Source organism: Mytilus edulis, chromosome 8 (assembly GCF_963676685.1).
Source record: "Mytilus edulis chromosome 8, xbMytEdul2.2, whole genome shotgun sequence".
NCBI lineage: Eukaryota > Metazoa > Mollusca > Bivalvia > Mytilida > Mytilidae > Mytilus > Mytilus edulis.
The window spans coordinates 39,074,216-39,101,947 of NC_092351.1; the positions used below are offsets into that span (position 1 = coordinate 39,074,216).

Here is a 27,732-nt window from a genome sequence, read left to right on the forward strand (position 1 = left end):
CATTGTGTTAGTTATTTTTGTGTTTTGTGCTGACACGATAGTTCAAGCCCTTCTCTACTGATTCTTCTAGTTTTGTTGTATAATACTGTAAATTCAGAAATTATTGCGATGTTTGAATTACTACAAAAAATGTGGCTGGGTTATTATCGCAATAATTTAAACTTGCATTTTATTTTTTTTATTTTTTTATGAATTAAATAAAAAAATTCACAATATCGCAATAATTAAAATCGCATTTTAGTCCAATTTAACAAAATCGCAATAATGAATGCACACAATAATTTATGAATTTACAGTAATCTTTCACAGCACTTCCCCAGGTTTGTGAAGAGGACGAGTTCTCAAGAAAATTTTATTTTAAAGAAGTAACATTTTAGGTCTGTCTGTCCAGGGTATTACCCATTTATTTAGAGGCACTCCTTGGTTCCTGTTATTTTTTTCTTTCGTTGAAGGTCATGCAGTGACCTATATTTGCTTATTTCGACTTCATTTGGTCTCTATTGAATAGTTGTCTCATTGGAATTTATGCTATCCCTCCTTATTTTTGTATATGAATAGAACAGATCTAATATAAACTAATACAAAACAGAATGCATGTGTTTCAGTCGCCTTCCACTTCATTATTTTGTGGGAAATAATCCTATTGTTTTAAGTATCTACTATTTATTAGTGCATCATATTTTAGGTGAATTTTATCCCTAATGTATACTTGTATATTTCTTTTTAAATTCTTAAACCTTTGCAGGTGAATATTAGTCAACCACTATAAAGGTTATTCAAAACTGTGTGTATGTTTACATATAAATCGATAGGACTTAACCATTTTTATCTGTGACTATTTTTTGTTCTTTTAATATTAGAACAAAATAATACATTCGTTTAACATCAAACATCAACAATAATCACATCTATTTTGAATATTATGTTATTCATTTGGGAAATGTTTATAAAATGTTGAATGAATGTTGGTTAGAACTATCATAGAAATACTGTTCATCGTGATTTGGTTTCGTTTTCTATTTTCTATTTGGGTTAAACACATGACGTTTGTCTTGCGTACTTTGGAAAATAAAAAAATAAAAATGTACCGTTTTTCTAGCTAAAGTCAAAGAGCATATGCCATTAGTTATATCGTCACAGTGAACTTTTCCAATTCCACCCGAGGCGACATCATATTTGCGTCGAAAGTTCAGTTTCCCTTTCCATATGTAAGATATCTGTAGAAAGATAATATCATATAAATGTTTTAACAAAAATGTAGTAAGAAAATTTTAAACATACATGTTCAATGTAATCTACTTTTTTTCATAATTAAGGTAGATCATAAGTAAATGTTTTTTTGAGACAGAATTTTCTTATAATTTGCCAAAATGAAGTTTTTACTATGCTTTTTTCAAAAATATAATAAAAGTATGGGTCACCGTGCTATTTTTTTAAGCTATGAGTCGCTAAAGTTGCCTAAATTTGGTTAGTTTGTTCATGAAAAAACACATGAGTGCATAAAAAAATTCTATGAGATAGAATTTTAAAATAAATTATGAGAAGACAGGTTTCATAATATGTTTTAAGAAAATAAAAAGAAAACATGGTGTCACCGAACTTGTTTTCTTGCCACATGTAAAAATAAAAAAAATCCCTATTAGCCCAGTATAAATTTTGTACTAAAAGAGTTATCTCCCCTTAAATGGCTCGTTTGAAAAAAAAATATTTTTAAAACCAAAAAGGTTGATATAATACAATAAATTAACAAGTTTTCTTTATATAGATAAACAGTCTAACCATTTAATTGCAAATCTGTTTCAAAATTTGCTGATTTGGACAAATAACTAGACCGATTTTGTATTGTGATTGTACAATCCAAGATGGCGGTATACCATGAATCTACCTTAAACCTATTTATATATATATTTATTTACGACTTGTGTATTTACAATCAATATTATTCTTCTTTGTATTTGATTAGCCCTCTCTCTAAATAATGTGTTTGTATTCTTTTCTTTTAACTTTGTTCATCCCTCTTCGCGTAAAGCTTCCATTGCTGTTCTTCATCCGGAATAGATGTTTTTGACAAAACTTTCAGGAATTTTGGTCATCAATGCTTTTAAACTTCGTTCATTATTTTGGACTTTTTATCTTTTTTTTATTCGCGAGCGCGTCTGGAGCTAATAAAAGATTTAAATCCTGGTATCTATGATAAATTAATTCGTATGAAGCTTCCAGGTTACCAACCTTATGATATCTGGAAAATAATCTGTGTTCATTATTATATAACAAATAGTCCTATTCGATGTCTACATGGACTTACCCATTCTGGAAGTGTTAGGATGCATTTTTTAAGACAAAAATCTTTTTTGTCTAAGATATCAGTGAACATCTTCTCTTTATTTCCAAATTCTATCCATGGCTTCCAATCAACCTGAAGACAGCCATTATTAGTGTCTTTATATAATCCAAACTCTAGCTCACCACCTCTTCCAAACAAATTAATCAACATCTGAATGATCTGTATAACGCTCATGAAAAATGGTGTCGAGGATTCTCTAGGGTCAGTTACATCTTCAACAAGACAACATCTGGTTTCTCCGGATATTTGTCCAAACATTCTCTTAGATTCGTTGTAAGTATTTCCAGGGTCTGCTTTATAATCTGCTCTGTTGCTACATGTGGCTCCTTCCATACCGTTTATGTTGCCATCTTGTTTTTCATCGTGTCTATTTTCTTTTTCATCAAATTCCTCAAATTCTGCAGTTTGGGTACCTTGATCGTGCAATTTCGATACATCTTGTACTTGTTTGTAACTACTCCCTGGCCGAATGACAACTTGAGCTGCGCTCCGACTTGCGTCATCATCACCATTATTTGATTCATGGTGATCTTGGTATTCTTCGTTCATTGTAAGCTCCGATGGAAATGTGTTCACAAATATTCTTTGAGGTGATACGCTCTGAAATGTGGGATGTAATCCTTCTGTTATTTGTTATCATTTTAAAATGAAGGGATATGAAAGTCAAAAAAGGATCTGCATATAATTGTATTCTCAAGGATATAGATTTTTAAAAGGAGGTTCAAAAAATATTTTAATGCCGGCATATTTCATCAGGTCTATCTATGTTAGGAAACAAATTTTCAGTGTTGTCTGTTGTAGAATCATGAGAGTTGATGACTTTATTAGATATTTAAACTATGATACTATATCCATGCACTCAACCTTTGAAGCACGTGCTTTGGATGTACAAGATGTAAAAAAGTCAAAAATATGTTTAGCCTTTTATTTTAAAACACAGATATAATTCTGAAAGAACTTACTTTAAATTAATATTCTAGTATTTTCTCTTAAATTATCATATATCGTATGTGTAGATTTTTTACAATAATTTAAGTTGGATTTAAAAGAACTTCAAAAATAGCAGCATTTCACCTCGAGTCCAGATGAATAGTTTGAAAAACGCTTGCATCATTCAAAATACATGTTTACGTTGATGCGGTTTAAACAGACATATTAGCATAGAATACAGATTTGTAGCCTTGGGAACTGAGAGATCAGAAATAATTCATTCAACAATAGAATTTTATTAATTTTGCTTCATGCTTTTACCTTATCCAAAACTTAAAGAACTCTATTGTAATTCTGACGTATACTCAAACAGATAAAAAAAAATAAAAAAAGGCTAAATATGTTGAGTTACTTGTTCAAATTCTTTGAGTGTTGAATTATTATGAATCATTTAAAGCATTTGTAATGCTTTTGTATATCAAGACAGATTTTACAAAAACAAAACCTTGCTTGACCAGTTTTCTCACATTACTCTAGCACCCCACCCAATTTACAACTAATGATAAATCCTGCTGTAGATGCAAACATTAAGCTGGATATACTTGCCCAGAAAGTTATCGAAAATTTGCGACAAACTATCGGTTTTATTTATACAACAGTAGGTGAATATTAGTTAAGTTAGTACTAAACTTAAATGCACGTTTGACTACACTACCAACAATTTGACTAGCGTTTACATGTACATTAAATGCCGCTATATAAACAGTACTTTTAGGAAAAATCACTAAACAGTACATTAAATGCCGTTATATAAACAGTACTTTTAGGAAACATTACTAATCAGTACATTAAAAGCCGCTATATAAACATTACTTTTAGGAAACAACACTATTCAGTACATTAATTTTTATATCATTTTAAGTAATGTTGAGAAAAAGTTGTTTTCAGTACTGAAAATTTCAGTCATTTTTCAGTACCGAAAATTTCATTCATTTTTCAGTACTGAAAATTTCATTCATTTTTCAGTACTGAAAATTTCAGTCATTTTTCAGTACTGAAAATTTCAGCCGTTTTTCAGTACTGAAAATTTCAGCCATTTTTCAGTACTGAAAATTTCAGTCATTTTTCAGTACTGAAAATTTTAATCATTTAAATTTTTTGTCATCTTTAATAGGTACTTCTACACATACAATATAAGGTAATTGTCATAAAAAATATAAATGTTTTTTATACTGCAACAAGTTGTGTTTATTTCATATAAAATATTGTAACAAAGCTATATTGTGTACGATGTCAATTTCATCATGGCACACTTTCTCCACAATCAGAGGTCCATTAAGGGATAAACATAAGTCTGTCGTTTGTGTTACGATTTGAATAGCTATCAATTTATTAATTTATGTTGCAGTATAAAAACAATATTAGGTCAATGTTAGAAAAATATAAACTTTTAGTTCTCGACGCAAAACTGGCGAAGGGCTCGGTAGAACCTCGTTGTCCCCCAGTTTCTTAGCCCCTAACAAAAAATATGTATGAGACTGCGAAACTGGGGAAGGGCGATATTTTACTGCGCCCTTCCTTTCCCCAGTTTTATTCAGATTACTAAAAAGTTTATATCTTTATGACATTGACCTATTATTGTTTTTTTTACTGTAACCTAAATTAAAATTGATTTTCAAATCGTAACTGTTATATATTATTAGCATACTGAATATAAAACTTTTGTATCCCTTAATGAACCTCTGATTGTGGAAAAAGTATTCCATGATGAAATTGACATTGCATAAAATACAGAAATCAACGACAACGGAAGCCCGCAATGAACGGTGTTTTAATCTTTTGCTGTCGACAACTTCCAAATCTACTGAGGACCAGGATTCTTTAAGGTAAAAATTTACGAAATATTTCAAAGTAGTTCACATTTCAGTTGGATAGTACTGTATGGTGATCACGAAATCAAATAAGGTGTTCAAACTTGGGGCATTTTAGTTGGTTGCAGAACATGTCCGTCCTGGGACAACATGGACCATCTAAAAAAGACAACTCGGACCATCTATAATGACAAAGCAGACAAAGTTAAAGTAAAAAAATAGACTTTGAAATAAATGAATAAATGATTTAAGGAAAAATAACGAGTCTGATGAGAAATATCTAAATTGATACTTCTTTTTTATTCCAATTTTGAGTATATATAAAATTATAACGTAAGCATTAAATTTGCCTCAATGTAGTTACTGCCCTGTAATAAAAGTGAGATATGTGTTTCTGACACAATATAGCTCAAGCTTTAAGTTAAATGAAACCCTTTTTCAGACATTTCAAGAATATTTAAATAATATTTATAATTTTATAATATGAAGTTTTCGGAAGTGTTTCACGACTTGTTTATTTGGAAAAATGAATTTTATGAATAAACTGTTGCCATCTGTTCTGTTCTGTTCTGTTTGAGAAAATCCCTCCTTCAAAGGAGCACTTCGCACAATGACGAATAATGTTTATATAAATATCTAAAAAGACATACTACGTACGCCTCGTGAGATGAGTGTTGGTTACTGTCAAAGACCCTTACGCTTGCTTGGCGGAAGGTTTTTAATAATGCGAGTTCGTAGTCCATGTAGAGCAAAGCAAAGCTTCCTTGTGATGTATTCTACAGTGTAGCAGATATCCATGCATTTACATTTACAACCACAAGCACAAATAAAGCTACTAGGGTCTAATATAAAGTTAGTGTCTAGTGTGATGTTACTATGGATACTACATTTCATGCACACATCAATACTACCAATAAAATTATCTAATTCTTGTAGATAAGGTGAACGGATTTCATGCAGAGCTGGACATTCCATAAGGAAATGATCGATCGTTTCTGGCTTACCCTTGCATAATAGGCATGTTGGATCAACTGTGTTTTGGTTGAAGGCAGCTTTGTTGCTTTGTAAGTAGTAAGACCCTGTCAATAGTTTCAACTTCGTCGGTAATCTACTAATATCTTGAGAAGAGGTATTTACGCTGGCTAAGCTTGGATGTGGTCTATTCCTTGCTGTATGGGTTATCAAGAATATCCTGTGCTGATGGGAGGTCATAAATGGCAAGGAGATTTCGAAGCTTTCCAAACCAGCTAGAAGAGGAAAATCCAACTAATGCAAGTTGTCTTATCGCAAGGTCCTAATACTTTCGAATAGACCTGCAGAGTTTTTTATTTTCAATACAATGTAAGTCAGGTTATGTATTTTGACAATACCACAGAACAAACCATTTATTTTTTGTGATAATTAAGGCTGAGGTTTATTTTCAAAATCCTCCTCCCCCAGAATATTAAATAGTTGCCCCCTTTAGTAGGACACTATATGGACAACTAGCTGGATCCAAATAATAAAACACACGGACAATGACAGTAAGGGTACGACCTTTTGTTATTCTAAGGATGGGAATGGGGCAGGACGATTTTTTGCGGAATTTTTTATTATTTCTAAAGTTTTAAATTGTCGCTAAGCATGCCTATTGTTTCAAGCTCTTGCCAGGCCACAATATTTATATTCGAAGACCTCCTGCCACCTCCCCCTTTTAACCCCAAAAATCAAATGATTTTCTACTTATTGAACATGAGTTTAAATTGATTGATTGTTAGTTATTTGCTCTTAACGTCAAGCGACTAATGTTTCATATACATTGTATGTTTAGACAGGACGCGAAATTTAAAGTCATGTACGAAAAATGTATTTTAATATTACAATATCATAACAAGTAAGGAGATGTGGTAACTATTATCTGGAGTTCAATGAAGTAGTATTATCAATTATAACCAACCGTGCGGCCTTCAAAAATGACAAATACCCATACTGTATATTAGTTATGAAAGGCTTCAAAAAAAAAAATGTGAAACATTTAAGACGAAATAAACTAATCGTCCTAAGGGACGACATAAACAGTTTTAATGAAGGATAACTAGAGGATTTTAAGAGCCTGTGTTGCTCACCTTGGTTTATGAGCATATTAAACAAAGGAAACAGATGGATTCATGACAAAATTGTGTTTTGGTGATGGTGATCTATTTGTAGATCATACTTTACTGATCATTCTTGCTACTTACAATTTTCTCTATCTGTAATGAACTTGGTTCTTTAGTTACAGAGGAACACATTTTGTAAAAACTTACCAAAATTTACCAAATGAATGAAAATTGTTAAAAAAAAATGACTATAAAGGGCAATGACTCCTAAAGGGGTCAATTGACCATTTTGGTCAAGTTGACTTATTTGTAGATCTTAATTTGCTGAACATTAATGCTGTTTACAGTTTATCTCTATCTTTAATAGTATTCAAGAGAACCAAAAACGGCTAAATTTCTTTAAAAATTACAAATTGGGACAGCAACCCACCAACCAGTTGTCCAATTCATCTGAAAAATTTAGAGCAGATATATACATTTATTACATTGGTTGCAATGAATTACATTGATTTCCCAGTTAGATAAAAACCGATAATTTCACATGTGAAATAAACGTGGTTATTTCACTCTCTGACGTCATACAACAATAGGCGTTGTCAAGACGTCGATAACGTCGGATCAAAACAAATTGTCAGTGCGTAGGAAAAAGATATAGTTCCTTACATTTTCTACATTAATTTCATAAAAAAAAGGCCATTTGCCAATGTAATAAAAAGAATAACTAATCGCCGTATTTGAATATAAAAAATAAGACAACTTGTGACCGAACGCCGCTATGGATTAAACTCGTGCTGCGCACTCGTTTAATCCATGCGTCGTTCGGTCACGCGTTGTCTTATTTTTGATATTCAAATACGGCGATTAGTTATACTATAATTACTAGATAAACAAGTTAACCCTTTTAAGATTTGCTTTAAAAGCTTGGTTTCAGAGTTATATGCCAAAATCTACATTTTACTCCTATGTTCTATTTTAAGCCATGGCGGCCATCTTGGTTGGTTGACCGGGTCACCGCACACATTTTTTTTTAAATATACCCTAATAATGATTTTGGCTCAGTTTGGTTAAATTTGGTCCAGTAATTTCAGAGGAGAAGATTTTTGTAAAAGATAACAAAAATTTACGAAAAAATGGTAAAAAATTTACTATTAAGTGCAATAACTCCTTAAGGGGGCTCGCGGGTCTAAATCAATTTTTTTATTTAATATAGGATTTCGCTATATTTTTCTCTAAATGAACTTTATCTTTTACCTAATAGAAAAATGAAATAAAAAAATGGGGTCACCGTCCATTTACGCTCACAATATTCCTTCGAAAGAAGCATACATTTTTGCTAATGTCCTTTTTTCTGTTGAACTTATAGGAGAAATAGCGGAAATATCGAAATAATAAAAGATCTAAATTACAGAAATCGCTTAAATTTTACAATTCTTTAGTTTATGTACAGCTTATTAGAAAACAACAAATAATTTGGATTTTTTTCAATGATATCTACATATTAAAAGTCACTTAGGGCCAACATGTATTGATTTTTTGGAATTATTTTTGTACCGTATGAAAAAGTAGCAACTACTAAAGGTAATTAATAAAAAAAAAATACGGAAAAATGAATGTTTTATTTTTTTCTGAAAATTGTATACCCGCGAGCCTCCTTAAGGGATCAACTTACCATCTTCATCATGTTGACTTATTTGTAGATCTTTCTTTGGTGAACATTTAGTTGTTTACAGTTTATCTCTATCTATAATAATTTTCAAGATAATAACCGAAAACGGACAAAATTTCCTTAAAATTAACAATTCAGGGACAGCAACCCAACAACCCATTGTCCGATTCATTTGACAGGGCAGATAGATCTTGATTTCACCCCTTGTCAGATTTGCTCTAAATGCTTTGGTTTCAGAGTTATAAGCCAAAATATTTACCCCTATGTTTCTATTTTTTGCAATGGCGGCCATCTTGGTTAGTTTGGCGGGTCACCGGACACAATTTTTAAACTATATACCCCAATGATGACTGTGTCCCAGCAGTTTCAGAGAAAATTTGATTAAAAGTTAACGACTACGGACGCCGGACGCCAAGTGATCAGAAAAGCTGTGGGCCAGGTGATCTAAAATACTTAATTCACACAGTTTTTTCACTGTAGTCCCTAACGATATACAACAAACCCATTCTAAAAACATCAAATATGATTCGACAAATATGAACAAAATTAATAATAACCACTCAACTACATGCGCATGATAATGTGTGTGAGCGTTCAACCCCTAAACTTAGAAAACTTAAAGACAAATTGAAAGAGTTGGTATTACTTTGCTTCATAAAAAAGAATGGCAAACGTAGATACAAGTATCTTGTCTTAGGGAGGGATAAATCCTACTTTGTAAAGAATCACTCTGATTCAAACAAAAAATTCTCTGAAACCGATATTATCAAGATGCTTGATTTCTTGATTGACAACATATTTGTTACGTTCGGAGGACATGTTTTTCAACAGACTGTCGGCATCCCAATGGGAACAAACTGTGCGCCTCTACTTGCCGACTTGTTTCTTTATTATTATGAGGCTGACTTCATGCAGGAACTTCTGAGGAAGAAAGATAAGAAGTTAGCAATATCCTTTAACTCTACTTTCCGCTATATAGATGACGTTCTTTCACTAAACAATTCAAAATTTGGTGACTATGTGGAACGCATCTATCCCATCGAATTGGAGATAAAGGATACTACAGATACAGTTAAGTCGGCTTCATATCTTGACTTACATCTAGAAATTGACAATGAGGGTCGGTTGAAAACAAAACTTTACGACAAAAGAGATGATTTCAGCTTTCCAATTGTGAACTTTCCATTTCTAAGTAGCAACATTCCAGCAGCACCTGCATACGGTGTATATATCTCCCAATTGATACGATATTCCCGTGCTTGCATTTCCTATCATGATTTTCTTGATAGAGGGTTACTGCTCACAAAGAAGCTATTAAACCAAGAGTTCCAAATGGTGAAGTTGAAATCATCCCTTCGTAAATTTTACGGACGCCATCACGAGTTGGTTGACCGTTATGGAATAACCGTTTCACAAATGATATGGGATATGTTCTTTACGTCGTAACTGCAATCCCCTTCCCTTTCATGAATGTGACCTACCGAATTAGACTATTTACCGGATTTGTAATCACATAAGCAACACGACGGGTGCCACATGTGCAGCAGGATATCTGCTTACCCTTCCGGAGCACCTGAGATCACCCCTAGTTTTTGGTGGGGTTCGTGTTGTTTATTCTTTAGTTTTCTATGTTGTGTCGTGTGTACTATTGTTTTTCTGTTTTTCTTTTTCATTTTTAGCCTTGGCGTTGTCAGTTTGTTTTAGATTTATGAGTTTGACTGTCCCTTTGGTATATTTCGTCCCTCTTTTAGACAGTCAGTGTTGTAATAGTATAACATAAAAACAATGTTTAAAAGTCCGTTGCAATTTGATTAACCCAAAAGATCGGTACGAGACACAAAAACAACTAACATTTACTAAAGATTATAAACGTGAAGCACCAAAATAAGAGTATTTGTAGTAACTAAAAACTACTAGTAGTAAAAGGACCATTAAAACCAGCATATAAATCATGCTCTTTCCGACTAAAATATTATACATCTATTGACTGGGTGTGAGGATAATAGCAAGTTTGTTGTCCTTGAGGTACCAACTATTTCTCGAAGCAAAGCCGAGAGCAATAGTTGGTATGCAAAGGGACAAACTTGATATTACCCGCACAACCAGTCATTAGGTGTTTTTATTATACTGAACAAGTGTTAAAATTTCCGTTCTTATAATAAGTTCTAGCTAAAGTACACCAAACGCAAATTCACTTTTAATATACGGAGAGCGAACCCATATAATGAATAAGGTACTTTATTTTAGATCTTTAAAACATTCCCGTGAAGATTTTCTTTTTTTTTATAATTGCTTCCTGTAATTAGACAATATACGTATAGTGTCTTGAAATTTATTTGTATGAGGCTTAGAAACGGGAAAATGCGAGGTTCATTGTTGCAGTAGAAATCCATATATATTCATTTTCTCCATGTTGGATATTTTTAATGACTGTACAATCGCTTGCAAGTTTACTGTACAATCACTCTGAACCTTCCTGTACAATCCTTGGAGCTTTTCTTTTCATCGTTTTGCCAACTAGACTACTCCGAAAGGAGGGTAGGCTACTTTACCTTGGTATGACTTCACGGCCCAGCTAACAATTAAGCTAGCTATTCAAAGTTATTACCTTTACCTACACACTCATTGCATTTTGCTGTAATAGCTTCTAGTGGCATATTACTAATTATTACTCTTAACTAGGTAGATGCTTACTACTAAAATTGAGAATGGAAATTGGGAATGTGTCAAAGAGACAACACCACGACCATAGAAAAAACAACAGCAGAAGGTCACCAACAGGTCTTCAATGTAGCAAGAAATTCCCGCACCCGGAGGCGTCCTTCAGCTGGCCTCTAAACAAATATATACTAGTCCAGTGATAATGAACGCCATACTAATTTCCAAATTGTACACACGAAACTAAAATTAGAATAATACAAGACCAACAAAGGCCAGAGGCTCCTGACTTGGGACAGGCGCAAAAATGCGGCGGGGTTAAACATGTTTATGAGATCTCAATCCTCCACCTATACCTCTAGCCAATGTGGAAAAGTAAACGCACAACAGTACGCACATTAAAATTCAGTTCAAGAGAAGTTCGAGTCTGATGTCAACAGATGTAACCAAAGTAACAAACAAAATGACAATAATACATAAATAACAACAGACTACTAGCAGTTAACTGACATGCCAGATCCAGACTTCAATTAAACAGATAGAAAAATTATGATTTCATCATATGAATATCAGGCACAATCCTAAGGATTTAGTATCATACTATCATAATATATGTATGTATGAGAAGAACATAAACCGTGTACTACCTCTTCTGCCACATTCATGATCAGTTTATGTTTTCCATGATACATCTGTCATATAAATATTTATTAAAACTACTGTAATCCATTGCAACATACGTCTGGAATGATTTTTCTCTCCTTTTTCGGTTACAATTTAATATCAGTTAGTTATTATGTATTGTTATCAATTTTTTTAAACCTAAATGACCCACTCAAAAGTTGAGTCTGCATTAGCGGATCCGGCATGAGGGGAGAGGGAGTTTTGGTGATTGAAACCCCATTCAAGTTTTTCGATTTTTTTTATTTTGTGAAGTTTCAGGGTGTTCCGTGGTTTGGATCCCGCACCTGATCTGATATCGTCATTGATAGTATTAAATGATGATCCGATCATGCAACTGATTTTTTTTTATAGTTTGGTCTTGTGTTGTGATAGTTTTGGGGAGAAATGAGCACACACAGACATTTTTAACCCGCCAAATTCTTTATGTACCTGTTTTAAGTCAAGAGCCCGTAGTTCAGTGTTTGTCGTGGGTTCGTGTATGTCATTTATGTTTTTCGTAAATTGTTTTATTATGAATTAGGCCGTCAGTTCGTGTATTCATTCTTATTTTTCATGTCGTAACCTGTTATAGCCGACTATAATTGCTTAAATCCATTTAATTTTTAAACTTTGAAAATCATATCACATCTCTTTATTTTTATATTGAAGATATAAATGTGGTTTGATAAATTGTTGTTCTCACTAAAAAAAAAATTGTTCGTTAGTTTGTCGGATTCTATAGTTGGGAATATTGAAAAGTGCCTGATATAAAAAAAAATCATGTTGTTTTCTCTGTCTTTCAGATAACAAGTCCTCTCCAATCCTTTAAGTTAAGCTTGATAAAATTTGATTTTACTGGAGCTTTTTCTTCCAATAGCTATAGCTTTTAGTAAACCGAAATCTCATTGGAAATTATACCACATCTTCTTATTTTAATATCGTGTTTATTGACATATATAATGCGTGTCTTTTCTTGGATCCGTGGTTAGCTACCACCATTTCACATTCGAATTCCTTTATCAAGTTACAATATCCCGATCCTATGATGAAAATTCTTTGTTTTATTGTTCAAATATGTTGGTTTTTTTAAATTGCTGGTAAATAACATATTAAGTAGAATTCGAAATATGCAAATTTCCCTTGCAGAGCATCTAGTCACCTTTTCTATATATAAATATTTATTTTGTTCGAGGATTATTTAGATCTTGATTTAAGATTAGATTCTTAACATATTTTGTACTGTCCTTTTTTTTTTGTCTTGTATTCTTATTCAGTGGTTGTTTGTTTATGTGTTCAGTTTGTTTTTCGTTCATTTTTTGTACATAAATAAGCCGTTAGTTTTCTCGTTTTACATTGTTATTTCGGGGCCTTTTAAGTTTTATAGCTGAATATTCGGTATGGGCTTTGTTCATTGTTGATAACGTGCAGTGACCTATGTTTGGTAGTTTCTGTCATTTTGGTCTTTTGTGGAGAGTTTTCTCTTTTGAAATCTTATCACATCTTCTTTTTTTATATCCGTTGTACACATTTTGTTTTCGTCTCTGATATAGTCAACTCAAAAGGGGTCCCTTGATAGAATCTTAATTGTTAAAATGACTGGTTTTGTGCTTATTTTCATTTCAAATACCATAGTTGAATATAATAGGACAGACAAGGAATATGGAACGCCATAGCTGTCTTCCTTTGTTCATATTTAGTATATGCTGTGATCATTTAATTATTTTCAGCGTTTGTTTTCTCGATTATGTGTGCCCTTTTCATTATGTTCAGTAGTACATATAACAATTATGTTGAGCAATAACATCATAATGATCAGTAGAATAATCATTATATTGTGCAGATCTGGTATTATATTCAGCACTTTAATCAATATACTTTTGTCTTCATATTCAGTACTTTTGAAAATATCTTCTGTCAACATATTTGTATATTATGTTGATTTATAATTATGTTGATTACAGAAACCGAAATATTCAGTTGTCAAACACACTTTATTATCAGTACTGTTATCATTATGTTGAATGAAATAAATATTGATATGTTCTGTAGACTGATCATTATGTTCAGTAAAATAAATATTATGTTCAGTACAGACAACTTAATGATCAGTGGTTAAAATGTTTTATGTTTGGTTAAAAAAATATTATACTAGGTGGTTAATCAATTATATTCAGTGCTTTTTTCATTATGTGGTGGTGGTAGACTTCCGAAAATAACCGAAAACATATTCATGTTTATGTTATTCCATGGCTGAAGCTCCACCTTTTTTTTTTAAATGTATCCGCCTCTTAAATATTTAGGAAACTGTTAAACGTACTAAAAGGTCAAGATCTTCGTTTGTTTTCATTCCATAACAAAAAGCAATAAATTATGTGTACCCAAATCTTAAGAAACCTTTTTTCAAACTTTATAGGAATGTTACGAATTTTGGAAACAACTACTAAATGTTTCTTCTTTAAGTTGTGAAAAAAATGAAATGTGAAACTATCATTTTCTTTGCCAAGATCCAATTAAATTTCGATTTAAAAAATGGGGTACCTATCGAAAAAGGAATAAATATCGGCTACAAATATCTGTGAAAAAAACATGAATTTTTGGCGATCAATTAGGGCAACGTACACTAATTATGCTCCCTGGGATCCGCTACTGTTTAAATACAGTGTAAATATAACGGAAGAAAGCAGTTTGTACGAAAACTAGATATGTATAAATATGCATAATTCAATGAGATGAAAATTCTGTAAAATATGATTAATTTGTATGATACTTGAAAACAAAAACAAAGCAATTCTTACCTAGCTTTAATGTTCATCCTTATTAAAATACAAAATGAAGTAACAGGCTTCAACCAGTTGGAGGTTTATCAAATGGTAAAAGAAATACTGATTTCTGTCTGATTACTAGTAATAAGTCTGGTCTTGCATTATCTTTCACGATCAAAATAATGCGTTGCCTGATCTTTCACGATCAAGTTTTATGGATATTCAACAAATTCAAGGTTTTCATAAACAAATTAATGCTTTTAAGAGAAGAACATTCCTTAATTTTACTGTACTATCAGATACACCAAAGATGAAATTTCAAATATATCACGATAAACTGAAATATGACCATTATAGGTACAAAAAGCGTGTTATTTGTAATTAATTTCATAGACAAGCATTGCGCCTTTTGTGTTTTTTCATAAAGTACTGCATATTTTCTCTATCTAATTTTACAATTATGTTGAGGAAGTTAAGCCATTTTGACAGACATATTTTTTTGTTTTGATTCGTTCCGCGTTTTGAAAATTAAGCGATTTTTTCAGAGATTTTGAACAAAAATGTACATTAAATGTCTTTCACGATCCGTTACCAGAACTTTCTCGATCGTCTCTTAATACTTGACCGCCGTTAGATATTCTTTCACGATCATTTCTCTCGATAAACCGAATGACATCCGTGCTATTGGTGATAGAATAAGATTGAGGGAAGCGATGCGGTTGACTCTGTGACTATATGACACAAAAATTAACAACTATAGGTCATCATAATATCCCCAATAATTAGAAAAAGCCCCCGCATAGTCATCTATAAAAGGGAGAGGAAAGATACCAGAGGGAGAGTCCCCGAAATGCTGTGCGACAGACAGTGTTATTAATTAATTATTAGCTCCCTTGGTAAAACTCCAAATTTCATAATTAATGTATTTCATTGTTAAATAATTTACATGAAGCTTGATAAGTATATATTTGATAATTGCATAGCTTTTAAACCCTCTTTGTATACATTCAGTGAGAAACTTATATATTTTATAGATCTTAAAGACAACGTCGGTGTTACCGGCCGCTGAAGAGCTGATCAACCAGAGATTAAAGTAAATAAACATAAAGCTGTAATACTATCCAGCAACTTTAAATTTGGGAAGCTTTTTGATATTGAAATATGTATTTTAAATGAAAAGAAAAGTTACAAATAACATATCATATTAGTTTTAAAGAGTAAACACTAGGGACAATATTCGAAGAACAGACATTGTGGTCTCGGTCGTATATTGGTATGACGTTGGCGTCGTCGTCGTTGTCGCCGTCGTCGTCGTCGTCATCCGAAGACATTTGGCGTTTTAGCACTTTAACTTTAGTATAAGTTAATAGAAACATATGAAATTTATACAAAAGTCTATGGCCATTCAAGGTTGGGATTGATTTTGGAAGTTCTGGTCCAATCAGTTTAAGAATTAGGGGCCAAAAAAGATCCCAAACAAGCATTTTTCTTGGTTTTTGCACATTAACTTTAGAATAAGTGAATAGAAATCTATGAAAATTTTAACACAAGGTTTATGACGACAAAAGGAAGGTTGTGATTGATTTTGGGAGTTTTTGTCCCCACAGTTTAGGAATTAGAGGCCAAAAGGGTCCAAAATTAAACTTTGTTTGATTTCATAAAAAAAATGAATTATTGGGGTTCTTTGATATGCCAAATCTAACGGTGTACTTAGATTTTGGATATAAATGTCCAATTTAAAATCTTAAAGTTTTTAAGTTTAAGTTCTTAGACCACATTCATTCTGTGTCAGAAAACTATGTTGTGTCAACTACAAATGTTTTTAATAACACTCCAAATTCAGAGCTGTATCAAGCTTAAATGTTGTGTCCATACTTGCCCCAATTGTTCAGGGTTCGACCTCTGCGGTCATATAAAGATGCGCCCTGTAGAGCATCTGGTTATTTTAGTGGTCAAAAAGTGTGGAATTCATTATCCAGTGAAATAAAAAAAAATAAAAAAGTATATCTGCTTTCAAATACTCTTACAAGTCATTATATTTTTAACGTGTCAAATGTATGAGTTAAGCCACACTGTATACTATAGGTGTTTTTTATACGATCGAAAACAATTGTTTTGGATCGTAAAATGTTATGATGTCGTTGTCGTCGTCTGCGTCGTCTGAAGACACATTTTGGTTTCCGGACAGTTTCTTTAGTTTAAAAAAGTAGATCTTTATGATTTTTTTTCAGAAGGGTCAATACCACAAAAGGAAGGTTGGGATCGATTTTGGGTATGGTTGTCCCAACCGTTTATGAATAAGAAGCCCAAAACAAGGATTTTTCTAGTTTAAGGATAATAACTTGTGTATACGTACTTCATTTGCTCTGAAATTGTACCAAAATGTTTAAAACCACAAGTAGAAGGTTTTGATTCGTTTATTTGGGTTATAGGTCCAAAGTTTAGAAATAAAGGGACAAAAAGGGTCCAAAAGCAAGCATTTTTCTAGTTTCAAGACAATAACTTGTGTGTAATTGTATGGACCTCTCTCAAAGGGGAGGCTAGGATTAAGTTTTGGAATAATTGCCTAAAATATGTAGGAATTAGGGGCCAAAAAAGGGCAAAAAAATAGCATGTTTTTAGTTTCCAAACAAAAACTTGTTTAGGTGAAAGAATCTCTCTGAAATTGTAATACAAGGTTCCATATGCATCCTACAAGGGAAATGATGGGATTGAGTTTAAGGGTTATTGCTTAAAGGGGGGTTTCAATACGTTTTTTGTTGTTGTTGTTGTTGTTGTTGGGGGGGGGGGTTAGTTTACAATTTTTTAAGGGATTCCTTTTTTTTCAAAAGTTTTTGTAATTCGAATTTTGAAAAGTTTCAAGAAGAAACCTGTAATTTAGTGGTTGTCGTTTGTTTATGTGTTACATAGTTGTTTTTCGTTCATTTTTTACATAAATAAGGCCGTTAGTTTTCTCGTTTGAATTGTTTTACATTGTCTTATCGGGGCCTTTTATAGCTGACTATGCGGTATGGGCTTTGCTCATTGTTGAAGGCCGTACGGTGACCCATAGTTGTTAATGTTTGTGTCATTTTGGTCTTTTTGTTGGTAGTTGTCTCATTGGCAATCATACCACATCTTCTTTTTTATATATTCAATTACACAGTATTGTACAGTAGATTTGTTAGATCTCTAGCCACATTTATTTTGTGACCAAAACCTTCATCATGTCAAAAAATCTATCACAATCCAAATTCAGACAGTATCAAGCTTGAATATTGTGACCAAATTTGCCCCAACCGTTCAGGGTTGGACCACTGCGGTCGTATAAAGATGTGCCCTGCAGAGCACCTTGTTGTTGTAATTATAGTTTGTGTATTTAGATCTATTGTTTACATTTGTATATTAGTAGATAAATAATTATTTTGTTTCATTTATGTAGTTGATATTGTATGTAGAGAGCCTTATTGAAAATTGGTTTAATCCTAATGAGTTATTACATGTATTATTATTATTATAACTTGCAACTCAACTTTTGAAACTCGCAACTCGACTTTTGTAACTCACAAGTCGACTTTAGTTACTCACAACTCAATACTCGCAACCCGACTTTCTTACCTCGCAACTCGAAACTCGATAACAAGTGAATCTCTTACGAATTGCCGAAATGATGCCAGAGGCGGATTTAGAGGGGTGCAGCCCCCCTTTTTGGGAAAAAATTTTGCTTGCTTATATAGGGAATCACTGAAGCTTGACTAGAGCGGGGCCCCTCTTAGGCAGTCAGCGGGTCCCCACTTATGATAATTGCTGGATCCGCCACTGGATGTTGCCATCAAAACTGTGTCACTTAATAATTTGTCTCCGGGTCAATTGTTATGAAATCTGTAACTTTTCTACAATGGTTTTTTTATAGTTGCCATGGTCAGGGTTGTTTTGTTTTAAGGGGACAATCATTTGATGGGTTTTTTTTGGAGGGGGTTGACGAATAGATCTAACCATTTTGATCTGTTGCTACGCAAGTTTATATTTTACTGCAGCAAAGCTTCATTTTTACTTTATTTAAATTTGTACACAATTTAGTTCCTGCATTTTAAGTTGCAGAGAATTAATTTTCCTCATGCTCTGGGCATGTTGGGCAAAATAATTGTTTTCAAGTCTTATCAGCCTACAGAAAAGTTTCAAAAATCCATTTAAAAGAATTGGTTGTCATATTTGTTTTAGCCCACTTTGCTATATTCATAAATTGTTATCCGTTATCATTGTCCGTTAACTTATCTAAAATTGTAAAAACTGTTTTCCTCTGCATACTAATGAGCTTAATTATTTTACCAAACTAGGGAACAAGAAATCTTCATAGGGATATATAGATAAAATTGAGAAAGGAAATGGTGAATATGTCAAAGCGACAACCACCCGACCATAGAGCAAACAACAGCCGAAGGCAACCAATGGGTCTTCAATGTAGCGAGAATTCCCGCACCCGTAGGTGTCCTTCAGCTGGCCCCTAAAATATGCATAATAGTACAGTGATAATGGACGTCATACTAAACTCCGAATTATACACAAGAAACTAAAATTTAAAATCATACAAAACTAACAAAGGCCAGAGGCTCCTGACTTGGGACAGGCGCAAAATTGCGGCGGGGTTAAACATGTTTATGAGATCTCAACCCTCCCCCTATACCTCTAGCCAATGTAGAAAAGTAAAAGAATAACAATACGCACATTAAAATTCAGTTCAAGAGAAGTCCGAGTCTGATGTCAAAAGATGTAACAAAAGAAAATAAATAAAATGACAATAATACATAAATAACAACAGACTACTAGCAGTTAACTGACATGCCAGCTCCAGACCTCAATTAAACTGATTGAAAGATTATGTCTTCATCATATGAATATCAGGTACAATCCCTCCCGTTAGGGGTTTAGTATCATACTATCATAAAATATATGAGAAGAACATAACCCGTGTCATGCCAACAACTGTTTTTTTAGAAGTAAATGTGTTTAGTTCCGATGCAAAGACCCTATCAGTGAATCAATGTTAAAGCCAAAATATGCAATCTTTAATGACCTGACAACAGTATCGTAACTATATCCCCTTTTAATAAGTCTATTTAAAGGTTTTGTTAGTTTCTGAGGAGAATACTGACATTTTTGTGCTTTATAAAGAATATTTCCATAAAATTTTGGATGTGAAATACCTGAACGTATAAGATGTCTGCATGTTGAGTTATATTTACGAATTATTTCCTTATACCGGTGATAAAATTTAGTAAATGTTTTGACCAGTTTGTGATATCGAAAACCCTGGTGTAATAATTTTTCAGTAATACATAAATTTCTCTCGCTAAAATCTAATACATTGTTACATACACGAGCGAATCGTACAAGTTGAGATATATAAACACCATAAGATGGTGACAAGGGAACGTCACCATCTAAAAATGGATAATTAACAATAGGAAATGAAAAATCATCTCTTTTATCATAAATTTTTGTATTAAGCTTCCCGTTTATGATATAGATATCAAGATCGAGGAAAGGGCAGTGGTCATTGTTATCATTAGCTTTATTTAAAGTAAGTTCTACAGGATAAATTTCTTTAGTATACATACTGAAGTCGTCATTATTTAGAGCCAATATATCATCCAAATATCTAAAAGTATTGTTAAATTTTTGTATCAAATGTTGTTTTGATGGGTCTTTGCTAATTTTAGTCATAAATTGTAACTCATAACAATACAAAAACAGGTCCGCAATAAGTGGTGCACAGTTAGTCCCCATTGGAATTCCAATAACTTGACGATATACGGAATCTCCAAAGCGAACAAAAATGTTATCAAGTAAAAATTCAAGTGCATAAATAGTATCAAAGCATGTCCAATTGACATAGTTCTTTTGTTTATTGCTACTAAAAAATGATCTAAAAGAGTTTGAACATATGTACTCGCATTCCGACTTTTTAAATGCCCAGTTAATTAGGGATGTGAATTTTTTCTTAATAAGAATATGAGGCAAAGTGGTATATAGGGTAGAAAAATCAAAACTTTGAACAGATTCAAAATCACCAATATATGCATGCAATTTATCAAGTACTTATATAAATGGATCCACAGAACCTGCAGTTGCTGCTGTTAGTGTAAAAGTGTGATGTTGACTTCAAAAGTGAGTATATTTATCAGTAAAATACAGAATTTAAAAAAAATACATATGTGTATAATACTCGATCCATAACTACGGATAATTAAAAAAAATTATAGCAATAATAAAAAATATTCATAGATCTATTTTCAAGGGTAAGATTGGTTAACTTATTATAGCTCTTCATCTTTTATATACGCTTTGGATTTTAAATATTTTGGCCACGAGCATCACTGAAGACACATGTATTGTCGAAATGCGCATCTGGTGCAGAAAAAATGGTACCGTTAATGTTATTATTAGAAATATCTTGTTCTAGTTTATCATGGAGACTGCAATGATAAATTATAAGTCACAAACATTCCTTAATCTCACCATTGCACATGTCAGAAATGCGAAATGTGTGGACTCATCTTTAAATCCCTTAACAATAACCATGATTGGTAAGGTTACCGTAGTATTTGATGATTATTTTACGAAAATTGTACCCTGAATTTTATTTCTAGATTTCAGCAACAGAATGAAGAATTCCAAGAGTCTAATACGGTTTATTTAACAGGATTTTATCATTGAATCAACATCCTACAAGACTATAACAATAAATGAAAGAATCCATGGATACTAATAGTATTTATGTGCAGGGGAGAACATTTAAACAATACTGTAAGAGACATACAGTGGTGTATTTTTAAAGAGACCGAAGGAACCTGTAATAACTTGCCATGAGTGTATATTTTCCAAACTAGACGCTCGTTCATAATAATTAACAATTTAAATTAAAATTAGTGTATGAATATTACAGATAAATTCTAAAAAGAGAAAATTTAGTTTTAAATGAAACATTAAAGTACAAAACATTGAAATAGTCCTTTCCATGTTGTGGGACATGTAGAAAGTTTATGCTAGCTCATTCATGTAGCTCTATATAGAGGACTGGGTCTCTGTCCCTCCTAAAAAAAAACGCATTCGAATCCGACAGCAATCAATCGATAAAAAACACCAAACAAAAATCAAAAGGGAAACATAGTTTACCATTCGTACACTTGATACATGTAGCATGCTCTGCATTGTGAATGAAAACTAAATCAACAGATTTTTATTTATGTTTTTTTGACATGAGACAAGCAATGAGAAGGTTCCTACCTTGGTACAGGCGTTTGAATAAATTATTTTTAGAATATTAAGTTGATAAATGGATAAGAAATATATCATAAAAGAATGAACATCTTTCGTTCTGTCTTTTGCAAGTAAGGCCCTTTTCCCTGAGTAATTTGTTCCAAAGTTGATCAACAAATACAACTTAAATCCAGGATTCGAGTCATCGATGAACATGACATTGCTTGTCTTTTTGCTTTCTTGTTGTGCCTGTGACATGCGAAAGATACAGATAACAATCCTACGGCGTTAGCTATTTGTATTGAGCTTGATATTTTATATGGTAATTAACTTGAACTGGAGGCTTCATACCTTGTGGCTTATACATGTATAACGAAAGTCTGTATTATATCTGTTGGACTTGACCTCATTTTCAATGTCAAGCAACTGCTTGAAAACAAATTTCTATTTGTATTATAGTAACTTCTCACTTACCTATTAGTGAACTATTGAATTGGACTATTTACCAGGTTTGTAATAACATAAGCAACAGGATGGGTGCTACATTTATATGTGGAGCAGGATCAGCATACCCTTCAGGAGCATCGAAATCAAACCCATAGTGGGGTTCGTGTTGCTTTATAGTCATTAGTTTTCTATGCGTCTTGTGTACTATTATTTGTCTAATTTGCACAGGTCATTGGTCAATGTTAAATTTTGTTTTTGTCTTTTTATACGACCGCAAAATTTGAAAAAAAATCGTCGTATATTGCTATCACGTTGGCGTCGTCGTCATCGTCGTCGTCGTCGTCGTCGTCCGAATACTTTTAGTTTTCGCACTCTAACTTTCGTAAAAGGGAATAGAAATCTATGAAATTTTAACACAAGGTTTATGACCACAAAAGGAAGGTTGGGATTGATTTTGGGAGTTTTGATCCCAACATTTCAGGAATTAGGGGCCAAAAAGGGCCCAAATAAGCATATTCTTTTTTTTTCACACAGTAACTTTAGTTTAAGTAAATAGAAATCTATGAAATTTTGACACAAGGTTTATAACCACAAAAGGAAGGTTGGGGTTGATTATGGGAGTTTTGGTTCTAAAAGTTTAGAAATTAGGGGCCAAAAAGGGGTCCAAATAAGCATTTTTCTTGGTTTTTAAGTAAATAGAAATCAATTGGAGTTATCTTTCTTTGTATAGAATAGTAGTTGAATCAACTTTTTTGCACCATAACTTTAGTATTAGTGAATGGAAATCTATGAAATTTAATCAGAAGGTGTATGACCACAAAAGGAAGATTGGTATTGATTTTGGGAGTTTGGGATCCTTACAGTTTAGGAATTAGGGGCCAAAAAGGGGTCCAACTAAGCATTTGTTTTGGTTTTCGAACCATAACTTTAGTATAAGTAAATAGAAATCTATGAAATTTAAACACAAGGTTTATGACCATAAAAGGAAGGTTGGTATTGATTTTTTGAGTTTTGGTCCTAACAGTTTAGGAATAAGGGGCCCAAAGGGTCCAAAATTAAACTTTGTTTGATTTCATCAAAAATTGAATAAATGGGGTTCTTTGATATGCCAAATTTAACTGTGTATGTAGATTCTTAATTTTTGGTCTCGTTTTGAAATTGGTCTACATTAAGGTCCAAAGGGTCCAAAATTAAACTTAGTTTGATTTGGACAAAAATTGAATCCTTGGGGTTCTTTGATATGCTGAATCTAAAAATGAACTTAGATTTTTGATTATTGGCCCAGTTTTCAAGTTGGTCCAAATAAGGGTAATCAAACTTTGTTTGATTTTATAAAAAAATGTATAAATGGGGTTCTTTGATATGCCAAATCTAACTGTGTATGTAGATTCTTGAATTTTGGTCCTGTTTTCAAATTGGTCTACATTAAATTCCAAAGGGTCCAAAATTAAACTCAGTTTGATTTTAACAAAAAATGAATCCTTGGGGTTCTTTGATATGCTGAATCCAAACATGTACTTAGATTTTTGATTATGAGCCCAGTTTTCAAGTTGGTCCAAATTAGGCTCTAAAATTATTATTAAGTATTGTGCAATAGCAAGAAATTTTCAATTGCACAGTACTCAGCAATAGCAAAAAATTTCCAATTGCACGGTATTGTGCAATAGCAAGAAATCTTCAATTGCACAATATTGTGCAATAGCAAGTATTTTCAATTGCACAGTATTGCACAATAGGAAGAAATTTAATTGCACAATATTGTGCAATAGCAAGAATTTCAATTGGAGTTCTCTTTCTTTGTCAAGAATAGGTAGTTGAATCAACTAAAATCATTGTTTTATACAATATACAATGTATATTCACTTTTACTACCAACTGATAAATTAAGACAATCTTTACCATTCAGTGATAACAAGCACATTTTTACATTTTAATAATTTATGATGTATTTAAATGAGTAAATATTGTTGCAAACTCCATTAGAAATTTGAACTGTGATTAGTTTTGGGATAAATGATAGGGGGATGTGAAAAAAAATTGGGGGGGGGGGGGAATTCAATTTTTCTCATTTGAATTTTCATAAATAAAAAGAAATTTCTTCAACCATTTTTTTGAGAGGATTAATATTCAACAGCATAGTGAATTGCTCAAAAGCAAAACAAAAAATTTAAGTTCATTAGACCACATTCATTCTGTGTCAGAAACCTATGCTGTGTCAACTATTTAATCACAATCCAAATTAAGAGCTGTATCCAGCTTGAATGTTGTGTCCATACTTGCCCCAGCCGTTCAGGGTTCAACCTCTGCGGTCGTATAAAGCTGCGCCCTGCGGAGCATCTGGTTCTTTTAGCAATACTATTAGATAAAACTATATCTAGTGAATGAAATGATTTTATGATTTAAATGTTTGTTTAGCAGGGTTCATCTGACGAGTCACCTTGACCTTTTTTTTCAATGTTCATTGGTCAATATGTAATTTTCATGGTTAGGGCTGTTTCTTTTATGAGATAAGCAAAAGCAAAACTATATTACGTGTGTATAATGATTGTGAGCTAAACATGTCTTTCTGACTTTTTAAATTGATTTATCTCACATTGACTTCATTTTCATGGATCTTTGACAATGTGTGATTTAAGTGACACCTGTACTAAAACTTTTTCCTTGGTCTATCAGCATAAAATAATTCGTGAATAGAAAAGCAGGCGACACGTTTCAGCTTGAGCATTCTTGTTGCATCTTATAAGTTGTATTTGAGACATTATTGGTTAGAGCTTACAGGACTGACTTTTACTGTTGAGGACCAAGAAATTTGAACAACAAGAAAGCAAATAAAAAAAGGTTGTATAAAACATGCTCACGACCAAAAAAAAAATCATATTTACTTTCTATAATATTATCTAAAATATGTTCAGTTACTGTTAAATTCTTGTGAAGACTCGATTCGTGTTCATTTCCCATCATGTGATAGCTCGATTCACTTTGATTTCATAGGTAGAAAATCTGTCTGTAGTTTAGATAGTTCTTTTAAACTAATCGATTTTGAATGTGGTTTAGGTCAAGGACAAAAAAGGGCATTTTTTTGCAAATGAACACTCTTTTACTTGTAACGTAAAAGATGAAGAAAACCGAATAAGACTCCAATTAGTAATTGACTGAAATGTCTTTGGTAGAAGTGTTACTGTTTTGTGGAGATTTAACTAACATTTCTTTTCATATTTAGAATATGTATTTTAATTGGAATCTGCCTTACTACCCTAAAAATTAGTCCAGCTTTTCATTCAAAATCTACTGATGACAAAATTCTTATGCTATATTAAAACCACACAAAGAACAATAAGAAGCAAAGTTCTTCTTTCTTGCCGTTGAATAGAAAATATCAGTGTTGGTAAAAATAAGGAATGTGGTTATAATTTTCAATGATACAACTATAATAATTCACCAAAGTATTAGGTATATATACACAATTGTAGTCGACTGTATGGCCTTGATAGAGTGAGTAAAAGTCGCTATAAAAGGTTTAAACATGTAAAATATGAATATGAAACAATTCATATCAGAATATTAACTGCCTAATGTATAACAAAACAATTTACAAACAACAAATATGACCGAAATGAACCAACCACAGCCACTATACTACAGGTTCCTGACTTGATCCAAGGTTAATGTTAAAAAAATATCTTGAAACGTGTGCTTATTCTTTTAAATAACTTTGAAATTATTATTGATAACAAACTGTCATGGTATCAGAAGAATCTTTTCTATCTATAGGAGAAACGTGAACTATATTAAAGACTTCATTGCATTTCAAGTGCAATAAGAAAGTATGAAAGAATAACAGTTTTAATATAGACGACTGTATATATAATCTACATATTTAGTTCTATTAATAAAATAAGGAGATGTGGTATGCCTCCCAACTAACAACAACAGAACAAGGATACTATATATATATAACCATAATGTTCAACGTCAGACGTCGACAAAATCGGTTCAAGTCGGACAAAGTCATGATATAGATATGTCTTATTTTTTTTGTCGGAGCTATTCAGAACTTCTTATATGGTGTTGACTGCTTAATATTGAAAAACTGTATTGGTGACATCTGTCTGGTGGTTTTGTATTTGTTGCTTATGTGATTGAATTTGACTGTCTTTATGACAGCTCCTTTTCCGTCTTTCACATGAATCAACAATAAAAACATCATTGCGCATGGAAAGCTGTAACATTCTTCTTGATAACTAGCGAAACTAATCGTCAGGAGAAAAAAACCCAACCCCGCACTGGTCTACGCCAAAAACATTGAATAACACCAATTATAACATACAACAAATAACGACAATCAAAAATGAGAAGTTGTGGCTTGAAACAGCCGCATAAAGAATGTGGTCATAAAGTTCATCAAAAGAATCCTCTTCAATGTATTAATGTGTTGGAATGAAAGAATACATAGTCATGGAGTTTAAAAATAAAATTCTTGTTTTTATCCCAAACCAACTTATGATATTTGTTGATGATTCATTTTTATTGATTGTTGATTGCTTTATGTCCAGTGGCAAATATTTCACGATAGTAGGTCTTGTAATAATAGAGGCCAATCGGGATGATGATCAGGGGGAATTTCGACTTCCACTGGAAAATAAAGGTGTATAAGCAAAGGACAGAAATTTTGCCGTGCAACAGGAAGAGTTGTTGCAAGGGTTCTTAACGTGCAGAGATCTTGTCACTCTCTTTACATGAGGCATTGAATTTAACCTCGATATATGCATTCTGACAGGACGTAGCTGCAAACTTGATACATCTTTCACAGCCCGACGGACGCCCCACTTTGGCAAGCTTTTTACTGCCGGTCGGAACAGGACCAAGTGAGCATATTTCTATTCCCAACTCACCGTTGGGGCTTATGATATTTGTGATAGCAAAAAGTATTTTTTTTATTTGGTCTTGAATTTGACTTCAACTTTCTGTACTTGAAAATGACTGAAATTTTCAGTACTGAAAAATGACTGAAATTTTCAGTACTGGAAAAGTACTTAAATTTTCAGTACTAAAAAATGACTATAATTTCAGTACT

General features: G+C 32.6%; 1 protein-coding gene across 1 annotated transcript in view; it reads right to left on the reverse strand.

The window, feature by feature from the left end:
* Nucleotides 1–27,732, reverse strand: part of LOC139485512 (uncharacterized) — a 36,439-nt gene that overhangs the window by 7,159 nt on the left and 1,548 nt on the right. The window contains exons 2-3 of the mRNA XM_071270042.1: nt 2,306–2,944; nt 1,089–1,217 (exon numbers count right to left, since the gene is read on the reverse strand). Coding sequence (XP_071126143.1) covers nt 1,089–1,217; nt 2,306–2,893 — 717 coding nt within the window. The 5' untranslated portion in view covers nt 2,894–2,944. The remainder of the gene's footprint in view (nt 1–1,088; nt 1,218–2,305; nt 2,945–27,732) is intronic.